The sequence below is a fragment of the Rana temporaria genome, chromosome 3 (genome assembly GCF_905171775.1).
Source record: "Rana temporaria chromosome 3, aRanTem1.1, whole genome shotgun sequence".
Lineage (NCBI taxonomy): Eukaryota > Metazoa > Chordata > Amphibia > Anura > Ranidae > Rana > Rana temporaria.
This window is the reverse complement of record NC_053491.1, coordinates 164,987,362-165,006,651: the sequence shown is the minus strand read 5'-3', so window position 1 is coordinate 165,006,651 and position 19,290 is coordinate 164,987,362. Positions and strand designations below refer to the sequence as shown.

Genomic DNA, 19,290 nt, shown 5'->3' with positions numbered 1-19,290 from the left:
TTGGTGGTCAGGAGGAGGAGGAACAATGCCCTATCATTGGTATTAGTGGGAAGAATAGTACCCCATCAATGGTGTCAGTGGAAAAAACAGTGCCCCATTGTTGGTGTCAGTGGAAAGAATAGTTCCCTTTCACTGACATTAGTGCCCCATCACTAATGTCACTGGCAGGATTTATGCCCTACAGTTGGTGTCAGTGGGAGGAATAGTAGACCACATCATTGGGGCTACATTTGGCACTTAGGCCGTAGTTTGGAGACCACTGCTATAAAGTATGGGCCTGAATGGGACAGAACATTCTAACAATTAGTGGCATGCTATGTAGATCTAACAGATTATGACTAAGGAGAATTCAACTGGGGTGTGGCCAATGTAAGTAGACCAATAGACCCCTAGATAACTGCTGCCCAGTTTGGATGTCAATGCCCCCGAATCACCAGCTTTTGGGGGAAATGGTTGATTGGAAAAAATGTGCTAAAATTCAAGGAAGAAGGCCAAAGCATCATACTGTAGTTACAAATTTAGGTTGAAAAAAGCTCCATGTCCGTTCGATCCCGGGCCTCTTCTCTCACCAACAAAAACTAGGCACATATTGGTTTATAGCAGCTAAGCGCACAATAGCTAGGGTCTGGAAAAGGACTGCTGTATCATTTTCGGAGGTGCAGAACACCCTGACGACCCTCATGATCCATGAAAAAATGTCCAGTCATTTCCACAACTTCTATGCCAAATTTCTTAAAGTATGGACACCTTGCTGGTCCTATGCATTCCCTACTTTGCACCCGACCAGTCTAGGCCTCTCAAATTAACTTGACCCCATCCCCAGCCTAGGGGACCTTTATTTTTATTTTTCCACTTCCTCTTTGCCTCTCCTCTTACCCATTCTATTTCTGGGCCTCTTTCCCATCACTCTGTATGTTATTTTTTATTTATTTTTTGTTTATCCCGTGCTTATTTTGGTTTTATGCCCCCCATTATTGCAGACAGCTCCGCACCCGTTGCCCACCTCAGCCCCTGGGTCTGCAAGCTAAGGCATTTAGCATTGGCACTGGCCTGAGGGTCCTTGTTAGTCTATAATGTCACTGCCTCCTTCTTTGAAGAAAACTAAAGTGATAATCCCTTTCATTGTCTTCAGAGAATGAAGAATGAGCCTCAATGTTCATTTTGTTGTAGCCCATGTCCTGAAAATACAAGGTAAACCAGGACATAGGAATGTAAATATTGGGAGTATTTTGACCAGGCTTCGTGTGTCACAGAAAAGGCCTACAAGTATGGCATTTGTATCAAACAATACTTTACAAACAACGCGCTGTATTTTAAACTACTGGGGCCCCTTGTCTGCATAAGCCAGTTTATGTAAAATTTAAATTTAGCCTTTAAAATAACACTTTAATCTCACGTATTTACTATGGAAAGCAAAATCTTGGCAGCCCGCCAGGGCCAGTTCATACCAGAACGTGGTGCAGGAAACCTGCGTTCCTTGTGCACTTTCAGCACAAAATGCTCTGAGTGTGTAATCTGCATGCACTACTTTTAGACCCCTTTCACACTGGGGAAGCACCAGAGCATTAGTGGTAAAGCTCTGCTCTATTTAGCGGCGCTTTACCGCTGTTTAAGCTGAGCTTTTCAGCCACTAGACGGGTGCTTTTAACCCCCACTTGTGGCCAAAGAAGGGGTTAAAAGTGTTGTGGCGCTTCCGAAGTCCTTTTCAGGCGCTTTGGAAGCGATGGACATTCATTTTAATGGGCAGGGTGTTTTGGGAGCGCTGTATAAATGCGCTCCCAAACGGCCTCAAAGATGCTGCTTGCAGGAATGGGGCGGCCCCGCAAGAGCATGGCCCCAGTGTGAATAATAAATAAAAGCTAATCATTGTAAGCACCCCTGTCAGTGGTACATGGTTTGCCTCAACCTTCTACTGCTACATCTGCAGAACAGCTTGTCCTGTTGGAAAAACAACAGACTTACTGGCAGGATAAAAGACAGAAAGCCTTAAAAAGAAAACAAATGCAGCCAGTAAGAATTGGTAAGCTGCAATATGATAAATGTTTGCTTTTGGGTTCAATACTACCTGCGAACCACATGTGAACGGTGTGTACATTAAATGGGTTGTAATCCCAGAAGGTTTTTTATCTTAGATAAGATAAGATAAAAAAAACTTTTGCGTGTAGCAGCCGCCCCTGAAGCCCATCTCTCTCCAGCGAATCTCTAAGCCATCTGAGAATCTCCTTCTGATTGGCTGAGACACAGCAGCGGCGCCATTGGCTTCCCCGGCTGTCAATCAAAGTCAGTCAGCCAATCAGGGGAGAGAGGGGGCCGGGGGTCCATGTCTGAATGGACACAGGGAGCTGTGACTGGGTCAAGTGCCCACATAGGAAGCTGCTGACTGTGGGGGCACTCGATAGGAGGGAGGGGCTGGGAGCAGCAAAGAGGGACCCGAGAAGAGGAGTATCAGGGCTGCTCTGTGCAAAAGGTATGTATAACATGTTTGTTTTGTTTTTTTTAATGAGACTTTACAATCACTTTAACATTGCTCCTTGTTTTTATCGCTCTGTAGTAGATACAGTCGTATGCAAAAGTTTAGGAACCCCTGACAATTTCCATGATTATCATTTATAAATATTTGGGTGTTTGGATCAGCAATTTCATTTTGAAAGGACACAGTAATATTTCAGTAGTGAAATAATGTTTATTGGATTAACAAAAAATGCGCAATATACATCAAAGCGAAATTAGACAGGTGCATAAATTTGGGCACCCCAACAGAAAAATCACATTAATATTTAGTAGAGCAGAAATAACAGCCTCTAGACGCTTCCTATAACCTGTAATGAGTGTCTGGATTCTGGATGAATGTATTTTGGACCATTCCGCCTTTCAAAACATCTCCAGTTCCATTTGATGGTTGCCGAGCATGGACAGCCCGCTTTAAATCCCCCCACAGATGTTCAATGATATTCAGGTCTGGGGGCTGGGATGGCCATTCCAGAACATTGTACTTGTTCCTCTGCATAAATGGCGAGTAGATGTTGAGCCGTGTTTTGGGTCGTTGACTTGTTGAAATATCCAGCCCCGGCGTAACTTCAACTTTGTGACCGATTCCTCCACATTATTCTCAAGAATCGGCTGATATTGAGTGGAATCCATGCGATCCTCAACTTTACTCAGATTCCCAGTACCGGCACTGGCCACACAGCCCCACAGCATGATGGAACCTCCACCAAATTTCACTGTGGGTAGCAAGTGTTTTTCTTGGAATGCTGTGTTCTTTTGCCACCATGCATAACGCCCCTTGTTATGACCAAATATCTCAATCTTTGTTTCATCAGTGCACAGAACCTTATTCCAAAATGAATCTGGCTTGTCCAAATGTGCATTTGCATACCTCAAGCCACTATGTTTGTGGTGTGTGTGCAGAAAATACTTCTTTCGCATCACTCTCCCATACAGCTTCTCCCTGTGCAAAGTGCGCGGAATTGTTGAAGGATGCACAGTGACGCCATCTGCAGAAAGTTGATGTTGTAGGTCTTTGGAGGTGGTCCATGGGCTGTTTTTGACCGTTCTCACAATCCTTTGCCTTTTCCTCTACAATATTTTATGTGCCTGCTACTTGTGGCCTTAACAAGGACTGTGCCTGTGGTGTTCCATTTCCTCACTATGTTCCTCACAGTGGACACTGACCCCTTATATCTCTGCGATAACTTTTTGCAGCCTTCCCCTAAACCATAATGTAGAACAATCTTTGTTTTCAGGTCATTTGAGAGTTGTTTTGAGGCCTCCATGTTACCACTCTTTAGAGGAGAGTCAAAGAGAACAACAACTTGCAATTGGCCACCTTAATACACTTTCTCATGATTAGATGCACCTTTCTATGAAGTTCAAGACTTAATGAGCTCACCAAACCAATTGTGTGTTACAATAAGTCAGTGCTAAGTAGTTACAGGTATTCAAATCAACAAAATGACAAGGGTGTCCAAATTTATGCACCTGTCTAATTTTGTTTTGATGCATATTGCACATTTTCTTTTAATCCAATAAACCTAATTTCACTACTGAAATATTACTGTGACCTTCAGTTAGGTGATAGATCAAAATGAAATTTCTGATCCAAACACCCAAATATTTATAAATGATAATCTTGGAAATTGTCAGGGGATCCTAAACTTTTGCATACGACTGTATGTGTTCATTAAAAAAATAAAAATAAATTATATATATTATATATATATTCCATTTCTATGCTATATAGCTATATATATATATATATATATATATATATATATATATATATAGCTATATATATATATATATATATATATATATATATATATATATATATATATATATATATATATATATATATATATATATATATATATATATATTCCATTTCTATGCTATATAGCTATATATATATATATATATATATATATATATATATATATATATATATATATATATAGCATAAAAATGGAATAAATATGTTGTAAAGCAGCTTCTAGAACTCAGACTGGGAGTGGGAGGAGCAATAATTTGAGCCAATAACAGTTCTACTCTTTAGCATAGGCATTTTTACTGGACAGGCGAGTATACATGGGTAACCTCACTAATTGGCTGCTGCTCTTTTCCTGCCCAGTCACGGCTGGGGCTGATTTGGAATCATGTTGCATTGCCCAATTGCAATGTTGTCTGCACAGTGGCTTTTTTGTTAATAATCAATGCATGGGTCAGAGATAAAGCCTCACAAAACAAGCCAAATCAATTGATGAATCAGGAGCACAAAAGTTGCACTGAATTAATATTGCATAGCCTTTCATTTGATTCTTTTGCACATGGCTTTAATAGTTGGACAACAAATAAATTGATCTGGTCAGCTAAGTTAGGAAAGGACAGAAAAAGAATCAATGTACATTTACTGTAATTAGAGCATCCCATGAAAACGCAATATGGATCCCCATTTTTCAGACGTTCTTTGTTACAGAAAAGCATGAATAATGAATAGTTGTACACAATGAAAGTGATAAATCTCATAACTATAAGCAGGGCCGGATTTGCTCTCCCTGCCACCCCAAGGCCAGGTTCCACAATGCACCCCCTCCCCGCCAACCAAGGACGGACGGCAGCACACATTTTACAAGTGATTTTGGCGACATTGCCGCAATCACTTGTTAACGAGCGATCGGATTCCCCCAGATTACATTTAGTCCTGCTAGAAAGCAATTTACCGCCCTTAACTGTATGTCATTGTTCTGGGCGTTGGGGGACTCCATGCCACTGCTGCCCCTCGGCGCCCTGCCGCCCCGAGGCCTGGCCTCGGTGGCCTTGTGGGAAATCCAGGCCTGACTATAAGGTATAAACAAATGCAATATGCAGTGCGCAGTATATAAAATTACTGTATATCCCTCTTTGCACAGTACAGTATAAATAATTTTTTGACCCTACATAGAATAAGACTGATCAATATTTCTAAGCAATTTCCACCCAAGTTATATTTTGAAATTCAGCTCTGAATCCAACAATGATCTATAAAGAACGATTCAATTCAGTCTTTATTGCAATGTGTTGATCACATACAGTAGGTTTTCTTAATTACGCCAACATAAGGAGGACATATATGTTTTTCTATTTAGAAAATGTATGACTGCCAAGCAGTGAAAGCCCTTTGTAAAAAAATCGGTAGATCCAGACATATAGGGGTTAATTAACCAAAGGCTAATGCAGCGTACACACGATAATTTTTCGGGTTGTAAAAAACTATGTTTTTCAGGCTCTAGAAAAAACGACGTTTTTTTCAACTTGATCATTAAAACAGCCTTGCCTACACACGATCGTGAAAAAAAAATGCTCTAGCAAAGCGTGGTGACGTACAACGCGTACAACGGCACTATAAAAAGGAAGTTCCATTCGGATGACGCCACCCTTTAGCTGATTTCATGTTAGTAAAAGAGGATTCACGCTTTTCTGTCTGTTACAGCGTGATGAATGTGCTTACTCCATTACGAACGGTAGTTTTACCAGAACGAGCGCTTCCGTCTCATAACTTGCTTCTGAGCATGCGCGGATTTTTCCCGTCGTTAAAGCCCACACACGACCATTTTTTACAACCCAAAAAACTTCAACGTTAAAAACGTTGTTAAAAAATAGAGCATATTCAAAAAAATTTTTGCCTGTTTTTCAGAACCCGAAAAATGTTTTGAAGCCCACACACGATCGTTTTTAATGACATAAAAAAAAACTTAATTTTTTACAACCTGAAAAATTATCGTGTACGCGGCTTAATAGGCTGTTCACTATGCAAGGTAAGTTGAACTTTACAAGGGAATTTTCCCTGGAGATTAGTGAACAGCTCTGTGGACTTCCATTATCCAAACTTGTGCAGGCAATAATAATGTATTTTTTTTTTTTAATTTTCCTTGCACACGATTGGGTGTTTTTTTTGCAAAGTATAGTTTCCCCGCATTCACTAAGCTCTGGGACAAATTCCCTTGCAAAGTGCAACCTTTCTGGCAAAGCAAACAGCCTATCTGACTTTAGTAAATCAACCCTATGGCCTGTTGAAGTTATAAACAAATACTGACCAATCCTTGAATTTGTTTGACCCTTTCCCCCTTCATTCCTACTTGTTCATTACTGTGGTGGAGGGAATCACTGGCCAATAAAGAGGCAGTAACGGTGGGGCCAAGCTTGGATTTTGCAGGAAAATATAACTTTTACTACATTCATCTCTGGATCTATTGGTGGCTGGGTTCACACTGATGCGAATTGGATGTGGCTTTTTCCATATCCAATTTGCAAGACAGGAGACTGTGACCGGCTCTGAATGGAGCCGGTTCACACACCACCAGGGCGGCCGCGGTCCAATTTGCAGGAGGGTCCTGTGCATCTTCTGGTCCGTTTCAGGTGCAAATACAGCCAAAAATTCGGACCCGATTCTCAACTGAAACAGACACGCATTGGACCTCCTGCTGTGAGACACGGTCACAACTAGTGTGAACCCAGCCAGACATGCAGTTTACTGAAGCTAAACAACCTATTTCTTATTTTTATACTGCGTGTAATTGCCCAGGGACGCCAATCACTAATAGTATATCCCTTCAGACCCATAGAGGGAACTTCTGTTCGATCTCAGTGGAGCTGAATTCCTAAAGGAGTAAAAGACTATACACATCGTAAAATTAATTTTCACTGAGCCAGTCATGTGTACATGGTTTTATATAAGCCATTTACATAATTAGGAAATCAAAATGAACAGAGCTTCACTTTACTTACAAAGTTTAGTGAATGTTACCTCAGCAAAGTGGTCAAATTCTTCTGAAGGCCTCATGCACACAGATCTCAAAAAATTCAGCTTTTGCAGACATTTGGCTTTTTTTTTTTAGGCACACGTAATCGTTTACACACTGAGAAAAAAAATACATCAAAAGCGTGTTCAAGAGAGAAGCTGAAGAGCAGAAAAACCGCTGAATGCGCCTAAAAGCATGTAAATGCGTTTAAACGCACCTAGATGTGTTTAAGCGCATTTGAGCGGTAATGCATTCCAGAGGTCAGTTTAAAATGATATCCTGGCCAGTGAAATCCATTACTGCTCAAACACATCACGCGCCTAAACTAAGCATGACTAAGCACTGATCGCAGTGCGAAACACGTAGGCTGTATCCCACCTTTTGCTGTTATTTGTAGTGCTTTTTCCATCCACTGTTTTTTAAAATAAAGGCAACCTAAGGTTTTTTTTGGAGGTGCGGCTGTCCATCCTTTCAGCTTCTACATTTTGTGTGCAATACATGGCTTGTTTTTCACCACTTAAGCCCCGGACCATTTTGTTGCTAAATGACCGGGGCCACTTTTTGCTATTCGGTACTGCGTCACTTTAACTGACATCTGCACTGTCGTGCGACGTGGCTCTCAAACAAAATTTATGTTCATTTTTTTCCCACAAATAAAGCTTTCTTTTGGTGGTATTTGATAACCTCTGTGTTTTTTTGTTTTTTTTTGCGCTATAAACAATAATAGAGTGACAATTTTGAAAAAAAATTCAATATTTTTTACTTTTTGCTATAATAAAAGATATAAAAAATATATATTTTTCCTCAGTTTAGGCCGATGTATTCTTCTACATATTTTTAGTAAAAAAGAAATCCCAATAAGCGTTTATTGATTAATTTGCGCAAAAGTTATAGCGTCTACAAAATTGATGGATAGTTTTATAGCATTTTTTTTTATAATTTTTCTTTTTACTAGGAATGGTCGGCGATCAGCGATTTTTATCGTGACTGCGACATTATGGCGGACACATCGGACACTTTTGACATATAAACATTAACCGGTAATTGTGCCACTAGATGAAAATTGAACATGATCAGTTTGGACAAATACAGGAAGTCCCTTGCCTCGTACACACGATCGGTTTTCCCGATGGGAAAACTGCCATGTTTGCTTTTGGTCAGGAAAACCGGCCGTGTGTATGCTCCATAGCAGTTTTCCCGACAGGAATACTGCGAGCAAAAAAATTAGAACTTGTTCTTTTTTTTCCCACCGCGATTCTCGGCGTTTATTTGCTCGGCAGCTTTCCTATGGGAAACACTGCAGTGGAGCATACACACGGTCGGTTTTCCCAACCAAAGCTGTCATGGCAAATTTTCCTGTCGGGAAAAACGGCCGTGTGTACACGGGGAAAAGCAACCGAGCAGGTTCTCGGTTTTCCCGGCGGACTTTTGACTGCCGGGAAAACCGATCGTGTGTACGAGGCATTTGAGTTACAAACATCCGACTTTCATACGACAACAGGAAGTGAGAGGATATCTACCCCTAGGAAGGGAAGTTCACTCCTGTAGGAGTTATCATGGGAAAAAGGTGTCTCCTCTGAAGTTTTATCACCAATCCTTGTGGAGAGGGGGAGGCAACACAGAATGTACAGCACAGTGTGGAGAGTGGGAGGCAGCACAGAATGTACAGCACAGTGTGGAGAGGGGGAGGCAGCACAGAATGTTAGCACAGTGTGGAGAGGGGGAGGCAGCACAGAATGTAAGCACAGTGTGGAGAGGGGGAGGCAGCACAGAATGTAAGCACAGTGTGGAGAGGGGGAGGCAGCAGAGAATGTAAGCACAGTGTGGAGAGGGGGAGGCAGCACAGAATGTACAGCACAGTGTAGAGAGGGGGAGGCAGCACAGAATGTACAGCACAGTGTGGAGAGGGGGAGGCAGCACAGAATGTAAGCACAGTGTGGAGAGGGGGAGGCGGAACAGAATGTAAGCACAGTGCGGAGAGGGGGAGGCGGCACAGAATGTAAGCACAGTGTGGAGAGGGGGAGGCAGCACAGAATGTAAGCACAGTGTGGAGAGGGGGAGGCAGCACAGAATGTAAGCACAGTGTGGAGAGGGGGAGGCAGCACAGAATGTACAGCACAGTGTAGAGAGGGGGAGGCAGCACAGAATGTACAGCACAGTGTGGAGAGGGGGAGGCAGCACAGAATGTAAGCACAGTGTAGAGAGGGGGAGGCAGCACAGAATGTAAGCACAGTGTGGAGAGGGGGAGGCAGCACAGAATGTACAGCACAGTGTGGAGAGGGGGAGGCAGCACAGAATGTACAGCACAGTGTGGAGAGGGGGAGGCAGCACAGACTGTACAGCACAGTGTGGAGAGGGGGAGGCAGCACAGAATGTAAGCACAGTGTGGAGAGGGGGAGGCAGCACAGAATGTAAGCACAGTGTGGAGAGGGGGAGGCAGCACAGAATGTAAGCACAGTTTGGAGAGGGGGAGGCAGCACAGAATGTAAGCACAGTGTGGAGAGGGGGAGGCAGCACAGAATGTAAGCACAGTGTGGAGAGGGGGAGGCAGCACAGAATGTAAGCACAGTTTGGAGAGGGGGAGGCAGCACAGAATGTAAGCACAGTGTGGAGAGGGGGAGGCAGCACAGAATGTAAGCACAGTGTGGAGAGGGGGAGGCAGCACAGAATGTAAGCACAGTGTGGAGAGGGGGAGGCAGCACAGAATGTACGCACAGTGTAGAGAGGGGGAGGCAGCACAGAATGTAAGCACAGTGTGGAGAGGGGGAGGCAGCACAGAATGTAAGCACAGTGTGGAGAGGGGGAGGCAGCACAGAATGTAAGCACAGTGTGGAGAAGGGGAGGCAGCATAGAATGTACAGCACAGTGTGGAGAGGGGGAGGCAGCATAGAATGTACAGCACAGTGTGGAGAGGGGGAGGCAGCACAGAATGTAAGCACAGTGTGGAGAGGGGGAGGCAGCACAGAATGTAAGCGCAGTGTGGAGAGGGGGAGGCAGCACAGAATGTACGCACAGTGTAGAGAGGGGGAGGCAGCACAGAATGTAAGCACAGTGTGGAGAGGGGGAGGCAGCACAGAATGTAAGCACAGTGTGAAATGAAGTGGAGTGGGATATGCAGCAAACAAATTGTGAGAGTGGACTGTGGAAAGTTCAGGATGGAATGTGCAGGCCAGTGTAGAGACAGGAAGAATATAACAAATGTGGGCCCACTTATTGAAAACAACGCTATCCTTTGTGTGGCTGATATCGGTTGTCAAGAGACAGTAAATGACCAATCTTCAAATTTGTGTAAGTAATCAAATAACAAAAATATGAAAGAACAAGCTTGTAAAACATATAAAATAGTAGCTTTGAGTCGACTTTTTATCCCAAATTGGGCACAGCATTTCAGAAGGGGGGCGGGGGGTTCAGATGACAAAAAATATTTTTTCCAATATGGAGTGAAAAGTCCTCTTTAAAAATGAATCCAAAATATGAGAAATACGGAAACTGACACTGCAGATCTCAAAATACTTTTGAAAACATATGCTTGCTGAAAATAATCTCTACTTTCCCATTAATAGTACTGCAGATGCAAACACATACTTGTTAGCCAATGCTATAGCTACATTTTGAATGTCAACTGCTTAGCGCTTATACATCTTAGGCCTCGTTCACAAGGGTGCAGTTAAAGTATAACTAAAGGTAAAACTTTTTTTTAGTTTTGGATCGAATCAGAGGGATTACAACCCCTGTCAGTATTTTTTTACTGTCTGTGCTCCCGTTAAGGAGATCCCCCCTCTATTTGTCCTGTCTACCATCATCATTCAGAGTGAAAGTTAAAGAAAGTCCCAAATGTTGTGCCAGAAAAGTAATAGAGACGAAATCCTCCAATGGGGACACTAGTTCTGATGACCTGGGGGTCCCCAACAAATTATTTGAATTTTCAGGGATTTCTTCTTACTTCCTGTTTGGCTATGGGAGAGGAAGTGAAGGGAAATCTCCACAAACAAACACATAGGGCCAGATTCTGAAAGGACTTACGACGGCGCAGCGCCATGTACGCCGTCATAAGTCCTAATCCGACCCGTCGTATCTATGCGCCTGATTCTTATCAGTTACGCATAGATATCCATTAGATCCGACAGGCGTAAGTCTCTTACGCCGTCGGATCTTAACTGCATTTTTTTTTTGACCGCTAGGTGGCGCTTCCGTTAAATTCCGCGTTGAGTATGCAAATGAGCTAGATACGCGAATTCCCGAACGTACGCGCGGCCGATGCAGTAAAGTTCACGTCGAAACCAATACGTCATTGCGGCGTACTTTGGAGCAATGCACACTGGGAAATTGCACAGACGGCGCATGCGCCGTTCCGCAAAAACGTCAATCACGTTGGGTCACAGTATTTTTACATAAAACACGCCCCCCTGATCCAAATTTGAATTAGGCGGGCTTACGCCGGCCGATTTACGCTACGCCGCCGCAACTTACGGAGCAAGTGCTTTGAGAATACAACACTTGCCCGTCTAAGTTGCGGAGGCGTAACGTAAATCGGATACGTTACGTCGCCTCAGAAATACGCCGCTGACTGAGAATCTGGCCCATATAGTGCAAAAAAAATCTGACAGGGGTTATAACACTCCCTTGCTCTATCCAAAATGAAAGCAAAAGTTTTCCCTGTAGTTCTACTTTAATCGTACACCCGTGTGAGCGCCATGCTTTGCCTGCATAGGATGCGCAGGTTTTCCACGCATCCGCATGATGGCAGTCCCATTCATAGCACTTGCTGCTACCAATTTCGCAGCCGTGTGGATGCGGGTGTATTTCGCTATATAAACTCAGTTTACTGTTAAAAATAAGTATGAAATGCAAAACTCCGGGGGGTGTAACAAGATGTCCACTTGCCCCCTCCTCAGTGTATCCTTATTGTGGAGGAGTGCGGGGAGTAGCAAGATGGCGGCGATGAAACCTCACTTCCGTTACACATTCTGATGGGTTGCTTAATCTGACGGAACACCGGTCTTCTTTAGATTCGCCTCCTGTCCTGATTGGCTGGGAGGAGAAGCCGGAAACTGATGGCGAATATTGATTCGCTAGTATCACAAGTGAGAGGGTTCAGGCGTAATAATAATAATAATGCTTACACTTCAATAGCGCCAATTACAGCGATGCTGCTGTGTCTAAGCGCTGATAATGGTTGTCATTATTACCTAACTCAATGGTACTCATTTTACCGACCTCGGAAGGATGAAAGGCTGAGTGGATCCCGCCGGGATCGAACCTGCAACCCTTGGGACACAGGCAATCACAGACTGCTGCAACGGAGCATTAGCCCCCTGCGCTATCTTACCAGCTTCCGAGCACAACCTTTTTCAAGCCAATTAGAGCCTCAGGCTCTAATCATGTGCTTAAAAAAAACAGACAGATCTCATACAAAGGCATTAGTCCAGGGCCCTGCAGGGGGGAGGCACACCTGGACCGGCCACCACTGGTTTACAAAAGTCCCAGTGTGCATAGGGCCTTACACTCTAGCTTAGACATTCTCACCCAGCATTCTATGAAACCCAAGGGTTGCTTCAGAGGTTGTTGGGGGTTCCTTCAGCTATGGTTGACTGACCTCAAAATTCCAGGTCCAATAGAGCCAGTACCATGACACCAATGATAATTTTAGCTGTCTGTAAAGGGTTGCATTCTTGCCACTGACCACCAATGCAAATGACATACTTCACACTGACCCTAAATAATTCATGTTACCTGCGGATCCTCAATACCTGAAAATTATTTCAAGGTTATTTCTGGGGGAAAAAAGGTTGATAAAGACTGCTCTAAAACCCTGAAAAAAATACATTATTTCCATGGGAAAGTAAAAATCCTCCCTTGCAGTTCAAGGAACTGCAAGGGTTAAGTGCTCCCAGTCTATAAGACCAAGAAAAGCAGTCGTACCAAACTGGTCCTCCGTACCCTTTAGCAGCTGGCGCTCTCCTCTTCTCCTCTATGCTCTGACAGTGGACTGTTCACATCCATTGCAGGGATATGGACCTTGTATTCTACGTGATGATGTCAGAGGGTATCTGACCACCAGCACAGAGGGGAGAAGAGGCTGCCAACACCGATCTAGCAGCACAGAGGAGCCTGTGGGAGCACAGGATTGGGTAAGTAACCCTCGCAGTACGGGGGCAATCCCACTGCAAGAGAGGGTTTTACTTTTCCCCGGAGTTCAGTTTCAAAAAAGAACCTGTCAAGAGAAAAACATTATGTTCCATCAATGTTGGTTGCCTAGCAGTTCTGCTCATCCTCTGGTTTCATCCGTATCATGCATGCAGGTCATACATACGTGCCAGATAATCATTTTTCTGTCATAACAAGCCTAATGTCAGCATGGAGCTCCCAGAGCAGACCACCAAACCCTCTCTGGCAGATGTCCACTATTTATACTCCATCTACACAGTACATGGCAGGGAGGAATCCTGCTGTAACTATAGATCCCTCTTCTCCATACGCAGACATGATGAGAGAAGAAAATGGAGAGAACAGGGAGGGAGCCCCAGGGAAGGATCTCCTGTAGGAGAGGATCTCTAGGATGATCAGATGATAGATCTGCCTGTCCTGATCCAGTACAGATCAGTGTACAGTGAAGGAAGATTGTCTTCCCCCTCCTGCTGTCATCTGTCATTCCCTCTCCTCCCAGCACAATGTCACCCAGTATGATCAGATCCCCCCATCCATCCATCCCCCATGCCAGGGACACATCAGATGTCATCACACCAATCTTACATGCTCTGGCTCTCCATGGGCAGAGGACAAGCTCTGATCTCCGCTCTCTCCCTCCGTCGCCATCTTCGCTCTGGAGCAGACTGGGAGTGAATGCAGCCGGGTGAGAGGAGAGGAGAGGAGAGGAGAGGGAGAGGAGAAGAGGAGGACAGCCCCCACAACTAGCATTGCATTACACACTGCCTGGCTGCTCCTCCCCCTACCTGCAACAGATTTAACCCTATGAGTCCCATTCAGAGGGACTGCACTAGTCTTATTAACCCTTCACTGCCTGGGGGCTCTGGACTCCCCTTCCTCCTCCCCAGATCCAGCACACAACCAGCTGCTGCCATCACACTGCAATAGAGGACAGTGCAGAGTGTCTGCACACAACAGGCTGCCTCTGGGCACTAGATCAGTGTGAAGGATTTACAATCCAAGCTTCCTATGAGTGCCCTGTGCTAAAATCCCCAGCCACAGTGCAATCATTCTAATGCCCAGCCTGATGTGGAGTAACTGGCATCATTTAAAAAAATTCTGATAAAAGGGGTAAAAACGTGAGATCATCGATTAGGAAAGCAATGTTTGTGTTTATCTTCCTGAACACAGACATGCAGATTTCTTCTGTTTACTCACAATCCTATCATTGCTGACTTCTGATCGCCTGGATTGCTGATACGTGTGATCGCTGCAGAGCAGACATCTGCATGGAGATATTCAGGAGAATCCGACACTTGGGGGATGTCTGATTCTATCAGCATTGAAACAATGTACACACTGCAGCAGCCTGCACTCCCTACGCATGGAAACTGGCGAGGGCTGGATGGTGGGCTGCTGGCTTGCTGGATACATTATTAAGATTATTAGTAAGAAAAGCTTTTCTCAGCCTTTTTATCCCAGAGGAATCCTTTAGGCGCGAAAAAAAAAAAATGATATATATTTCCCTAAGTGATCACATTGTAAGTATGTATTATGTTCTCTAAAATATCAAACATGTTATACTTACCTGTTCTGTGCAATGGTTTTGAACAGAGCAGCCCTGATCTTCCTCTTCTGGGGTCCCCTGCCACCGCTTCTTCTGCTTTCAAGTACCCCCCCCCCCCCAGGGGTACTCAGACAGGCTCGATCCAGAGCCGCACTATGTGCGTTGATTGACACACACAGTGCAGCTCAGGCCTGCCCCCTGCTCCCTTGTCACTGGATTTGAGTGCTTTCACTGGGCCAGATTCTCAGAGGAGATACGACGGTGTATCTCCAGATACGCCGTCGTATCTCTGAGTCCGGCCGGTCGTATCTATGCGCCTGATTCTTAGAATCAGTTACGCATAGATATCTATTAGATCCGACAGGCGTAAGTATCTTACGCCGTCGGATCGTAACTGCATATTTACGCTGGCCGCTAGGGGCGTGTACGCTTATTTACGCGTCAAAATATGTAAATCAGCTAGATACGCGAATTCACGAACGGCCGACGCAGTACAGTTACGCCGTTTATGTTAGGCTTTTCCCGGCATATAGTTACCCCTGCTATATGGTGGCATAAGTGCGGCGTACCAATGTTAAGTATGGCCGTCGTTCCCACGTCGAAATTTGAAAAAGTTACGTCGTTTGCGTAAGTCGTCCTTGCGGCGTACTTTGGAGCAATGCACACTGGGAAATTCCATGGAAGGCACATGCGCCGTTCGGGAAAAATGTCAATCACGTCGGGTCAAGCCTGATTTACATAACACACGCCCACCTCTTCACAATTTGAATTAGGCGTGCTTACGCCGGCCTATTTACGCTACGCCGCCGCAACTTTTTTTTGAGAATACGGCCTGTAAAAGTTGCGGAAGCGTAACGTAAATAGGATACGTTACGCCCGCACAAAGTTACGCCATTCTACGTGAATCTACCCCACTGTGTTCAGCAAGGAGGGAAAGATTAGGGCACAGCACTGCAACCAAGATCGGGCTCAGGAAAGTTAGGGGAGTGGAGGGGAAGTGGCACCTAAAAGGTTTTGAGAATGCATTAAAGGAGAAGTACAGCCAAAGCTCATTTGGCTGTACCTCTCCTATAGATCACAGGAGTGCAATTTGTTTTGTACTCCTGTGACCTGTTTTCAGGAAAGAGGGGGCTGAAGTGCGCTGCCTGCTGATGACACAGAGTCGGTCCAGGCTTGGGCATCATCACGACCATAGAGCTGGGATCTGCCCACATGCCTGGTTCGGCACAGAGAGCTGTGTACGGAGCTGTGAGAACAGAGCGATTGGCGCGTTCGATTGCTCGGTCCTCAGTATTAGACCGATGCTGCATCTACCTAGGTAAGTATAAATATGCAATAACCCAAAACCCCATCCTTGTCTTTTAAGGTAAAAAAAAAAAAATAGCTTTTACAACCGCTTTAATTTTGGATAAAGTGGAGATGGATCTATGTTAGGGAGATTCACCTTCTCCATTTGTCATTGTGCCCAGAACAGTATTAGAGAGGATATTTCCTGGTGACCCTGGTGATAACCAGAGACTCCCCCACTTAGAGGGACTTCCTCTCACTTCCTATTTTGGCTATGGGACAGGAAGTGAAAATAAATCTTTCCAAATGGACACAGAGGGAAAAAATAAATCTTAGGCCGGCCATAGACGGTTCGAATCTCGGCCAATTCAGCAGGAACCGACAGGCTGAATGGCTGGACAGGCTGAATGAGTTGATTGATCAACTTGGGTACAACCAGCCTGCGGATTCACTTCTATAGCCGCTAGCAATAATCACTGTCTTCCCCCCAATAGAAGACAATTGCTCGGCAGGAGGTATCCCCGTGTCAGCAGTGTCTGTGTTGATGGGGTAATCATATGAATTTCTTTCCTGGGGAAAAAAAAAGACATTTGCACCGTGTTTGGCCGGCCTTACAGGGGTATAATCCTGCCTTACTCTATTCAAAATAAGCTTAGATTAGATCCGATTTTAGAGCAGGGACCCCCCTTACAAAGGAGTCCTCCCCTACATTGGAGCCCCCCCTTACATAGATTTCCTCCCCCCTGCACAGAGCAAGTTCTGTCCAGATCTGAATGCTGGGAATGCATTGGTAGATAGGGGACGAGGATGACAATAATAATTGGTCGGATTTCTCCTATAAAGTGGACAGAATGATTCCCTTTATTGTTTGTGGTATAATTATGATAATAGTGTTGTTACTAATAATATTATCATCACAAAAGAAAAAATACACAGTGCAGGACCTCTATTTACTTCCAGTCTTTCTATAGTGACGACAAACTCTGCAGGGCAGTGCAGCATACACAATATTTGTAGCCACTGAAAACCAATCCTAATGTATTTTTTTACCACTAAACATAATTACAGAAGTGTTTGTGCTACTGAATTAAATGTTTGTGCAGCAAAACACAAGTCCCGTTTGCTCATTAAAAATTTGTTTCATTATAATTTTTTATTTTATTGTTTTGTTTATTATTAGATCTGCAATTTAGACCCTTTTCACACTGTGGCGGTTTTAGGGCATTTTAGCACTAGAAATAGCGTCTGAATAACGCCTGAAAACCCTCTCCTATTCAGTGTGTCTTTTCACACTGGGGCGGCGCGCTTGTGGGACATTAGGAAAAGTCCTGCAAAGAGCATCTTTGGCACGGTTTGGGAGCGCTGTATACACCGCTCCCAAAACGCCCTGCCCATTGAAATCAATGGGCAGCGCTTCCGAATCGCCTGAAAAGCATTTCCGAAGAGCTGCAACACAGGCGCTTTTAACCTCTTCTTTGGAGTTAAAACTGCCCTGCTAGCGGCCGAAAAGCTCTGCTTCAACAGCGCTAAAGGGCTGCTAAAACGAGCGGGGCTTTAGCGCTGACGCGCCCGGGTCTCAGTGTGAAAGGGCACTTACTGATTGCACTACTGTACTGTGAGCTTTAGATCTTAGAAATTATTTCAAGAATTCCTTGAGACCTATATTTTTTTTTTCAAGGGTTTCCTCTGTATTAAAAAGACTAAGAAATGCTGGTTTATGAACACATTTAGCACTTACCTCCAGTTACTGTCCTACAGAGGAAAGTGTCCCTGTCCAGGGCCGGTACAAGGGACGGCTGCCCCTGGCGCAATGGTTTATTGCAGGGATGGGGGGGCACCCTGACCCTAACCCTAAGGGAAAGGGGGCACAGTTTGGCAACTTTGCCCTGGGCGCTGGATGACCTTGTCCCTCCACTGTCCCTGTCACATTCAGCTTGGTCTATTCATTAGCGGTTATGTGCATAGAGACCTTGACACTCAGCAAAAGCAATGAATACTATAGCAAACATCTAATTAAAATAACTACCTGATGCTATAATACTGATAGCACCCTGAGGTCTACTTGTGGAAGAAGATGTTCATATGAGAGGTTAAAAACACTGACAGCAGTGCCCACTTTGCTTATGCTATGCAACTGCCAACTGAATCTACCATAAGCCTGTATTACACTATTCCTTATGAAAACATACATTTATTTAAAAAAAAATAACAACGATCTCAAATATTTTTTCTCATCATAGCCCATAATGCATAATAGTTTAATGAGTAGCCAGATATTGCGGCAGTTACAATAGCATCGATATTTAGCATTACTCAAAGGTAAATTTAAACCACCCCTTACAGGAATATCCTACAGATCAGTGGTCATCAAATCTGTCCTCAGGGCCCACTAACAGGCCAGATTTTATGTATTACCTTGGGGAGATGCAGACTTGAATACAGTAAAACCATGGGGCCAGATTCAGAGAGATCGGCGCATCTTTAGATAGGCGTAGCGCATCTCATATGCGCTATGCCGTCGTAACATTGAGAGGCAAGTACAGTATTCACAAAGCACTTGCTCCCATATGTAAGCCGGCGTTACGTAAATGGGCCGGTGTAAGCCAGCGTAATTCAAAGTAGCAAGGCAGTGGGCGTGTTGTATTATAATGAAGCGTGACCCCATGTAAATGCATGAACGAACGGCGCATGCGCGCGCATGCTCAGAATCACATCGAATTTACTCCCTAAGATACGCCGGCACCATTCATACGACGTGAACGTAACCTACGCCCAGCCCCATTCACGCACGACTTACGCAAACAACGTAAAATACGACGGCTGTTTCGACGTTTCTGACGTCCATACCTTTGCATTACCTGCGCCTCATATAGCAGGGGTAACCTTACGCCGGACGTACGCTTACATAAACGGCGTAGCTTAATGCGATGGGCGCAAGTACGTTCGTGAATCGGCGTATCTAGGTCATTTGCATATTCGACACGTAAATCTACGGAAGCGCCCCTTGCGCCC

At 44.4% G+C, this 19,290-nt stretch overlaps 1 protein-coding gene across 2 annotated transcripts in view; it reads right to left on the bottom strand.

Annotated features, from left to right (window-relative positions):
- CTTNBP2 (cortactin binding protein 2) overlaps nt 1–14,141 on the bottom strand; it is a 124,522-nt gene extending 110,381 nt beyond the window's left edge. For both annotated transcript variants that reach the window (XM_040343758.1, XM_040343759.1), the window contains exon 1: nt 14,031–14,141. In XM_040343758.1, the coding sequence (XP_040199692.1) occupies nt 14,031–14,093 (63 nt within the window). In that variant the 5' untranslated portion in view covers nt 14,094–14,141. The remainder of the gene's footprint in view (nt 1–14,030) is intronic.
- Nucleotides 14,142–19,290: the final 5,149 nt, after the last annotated feature.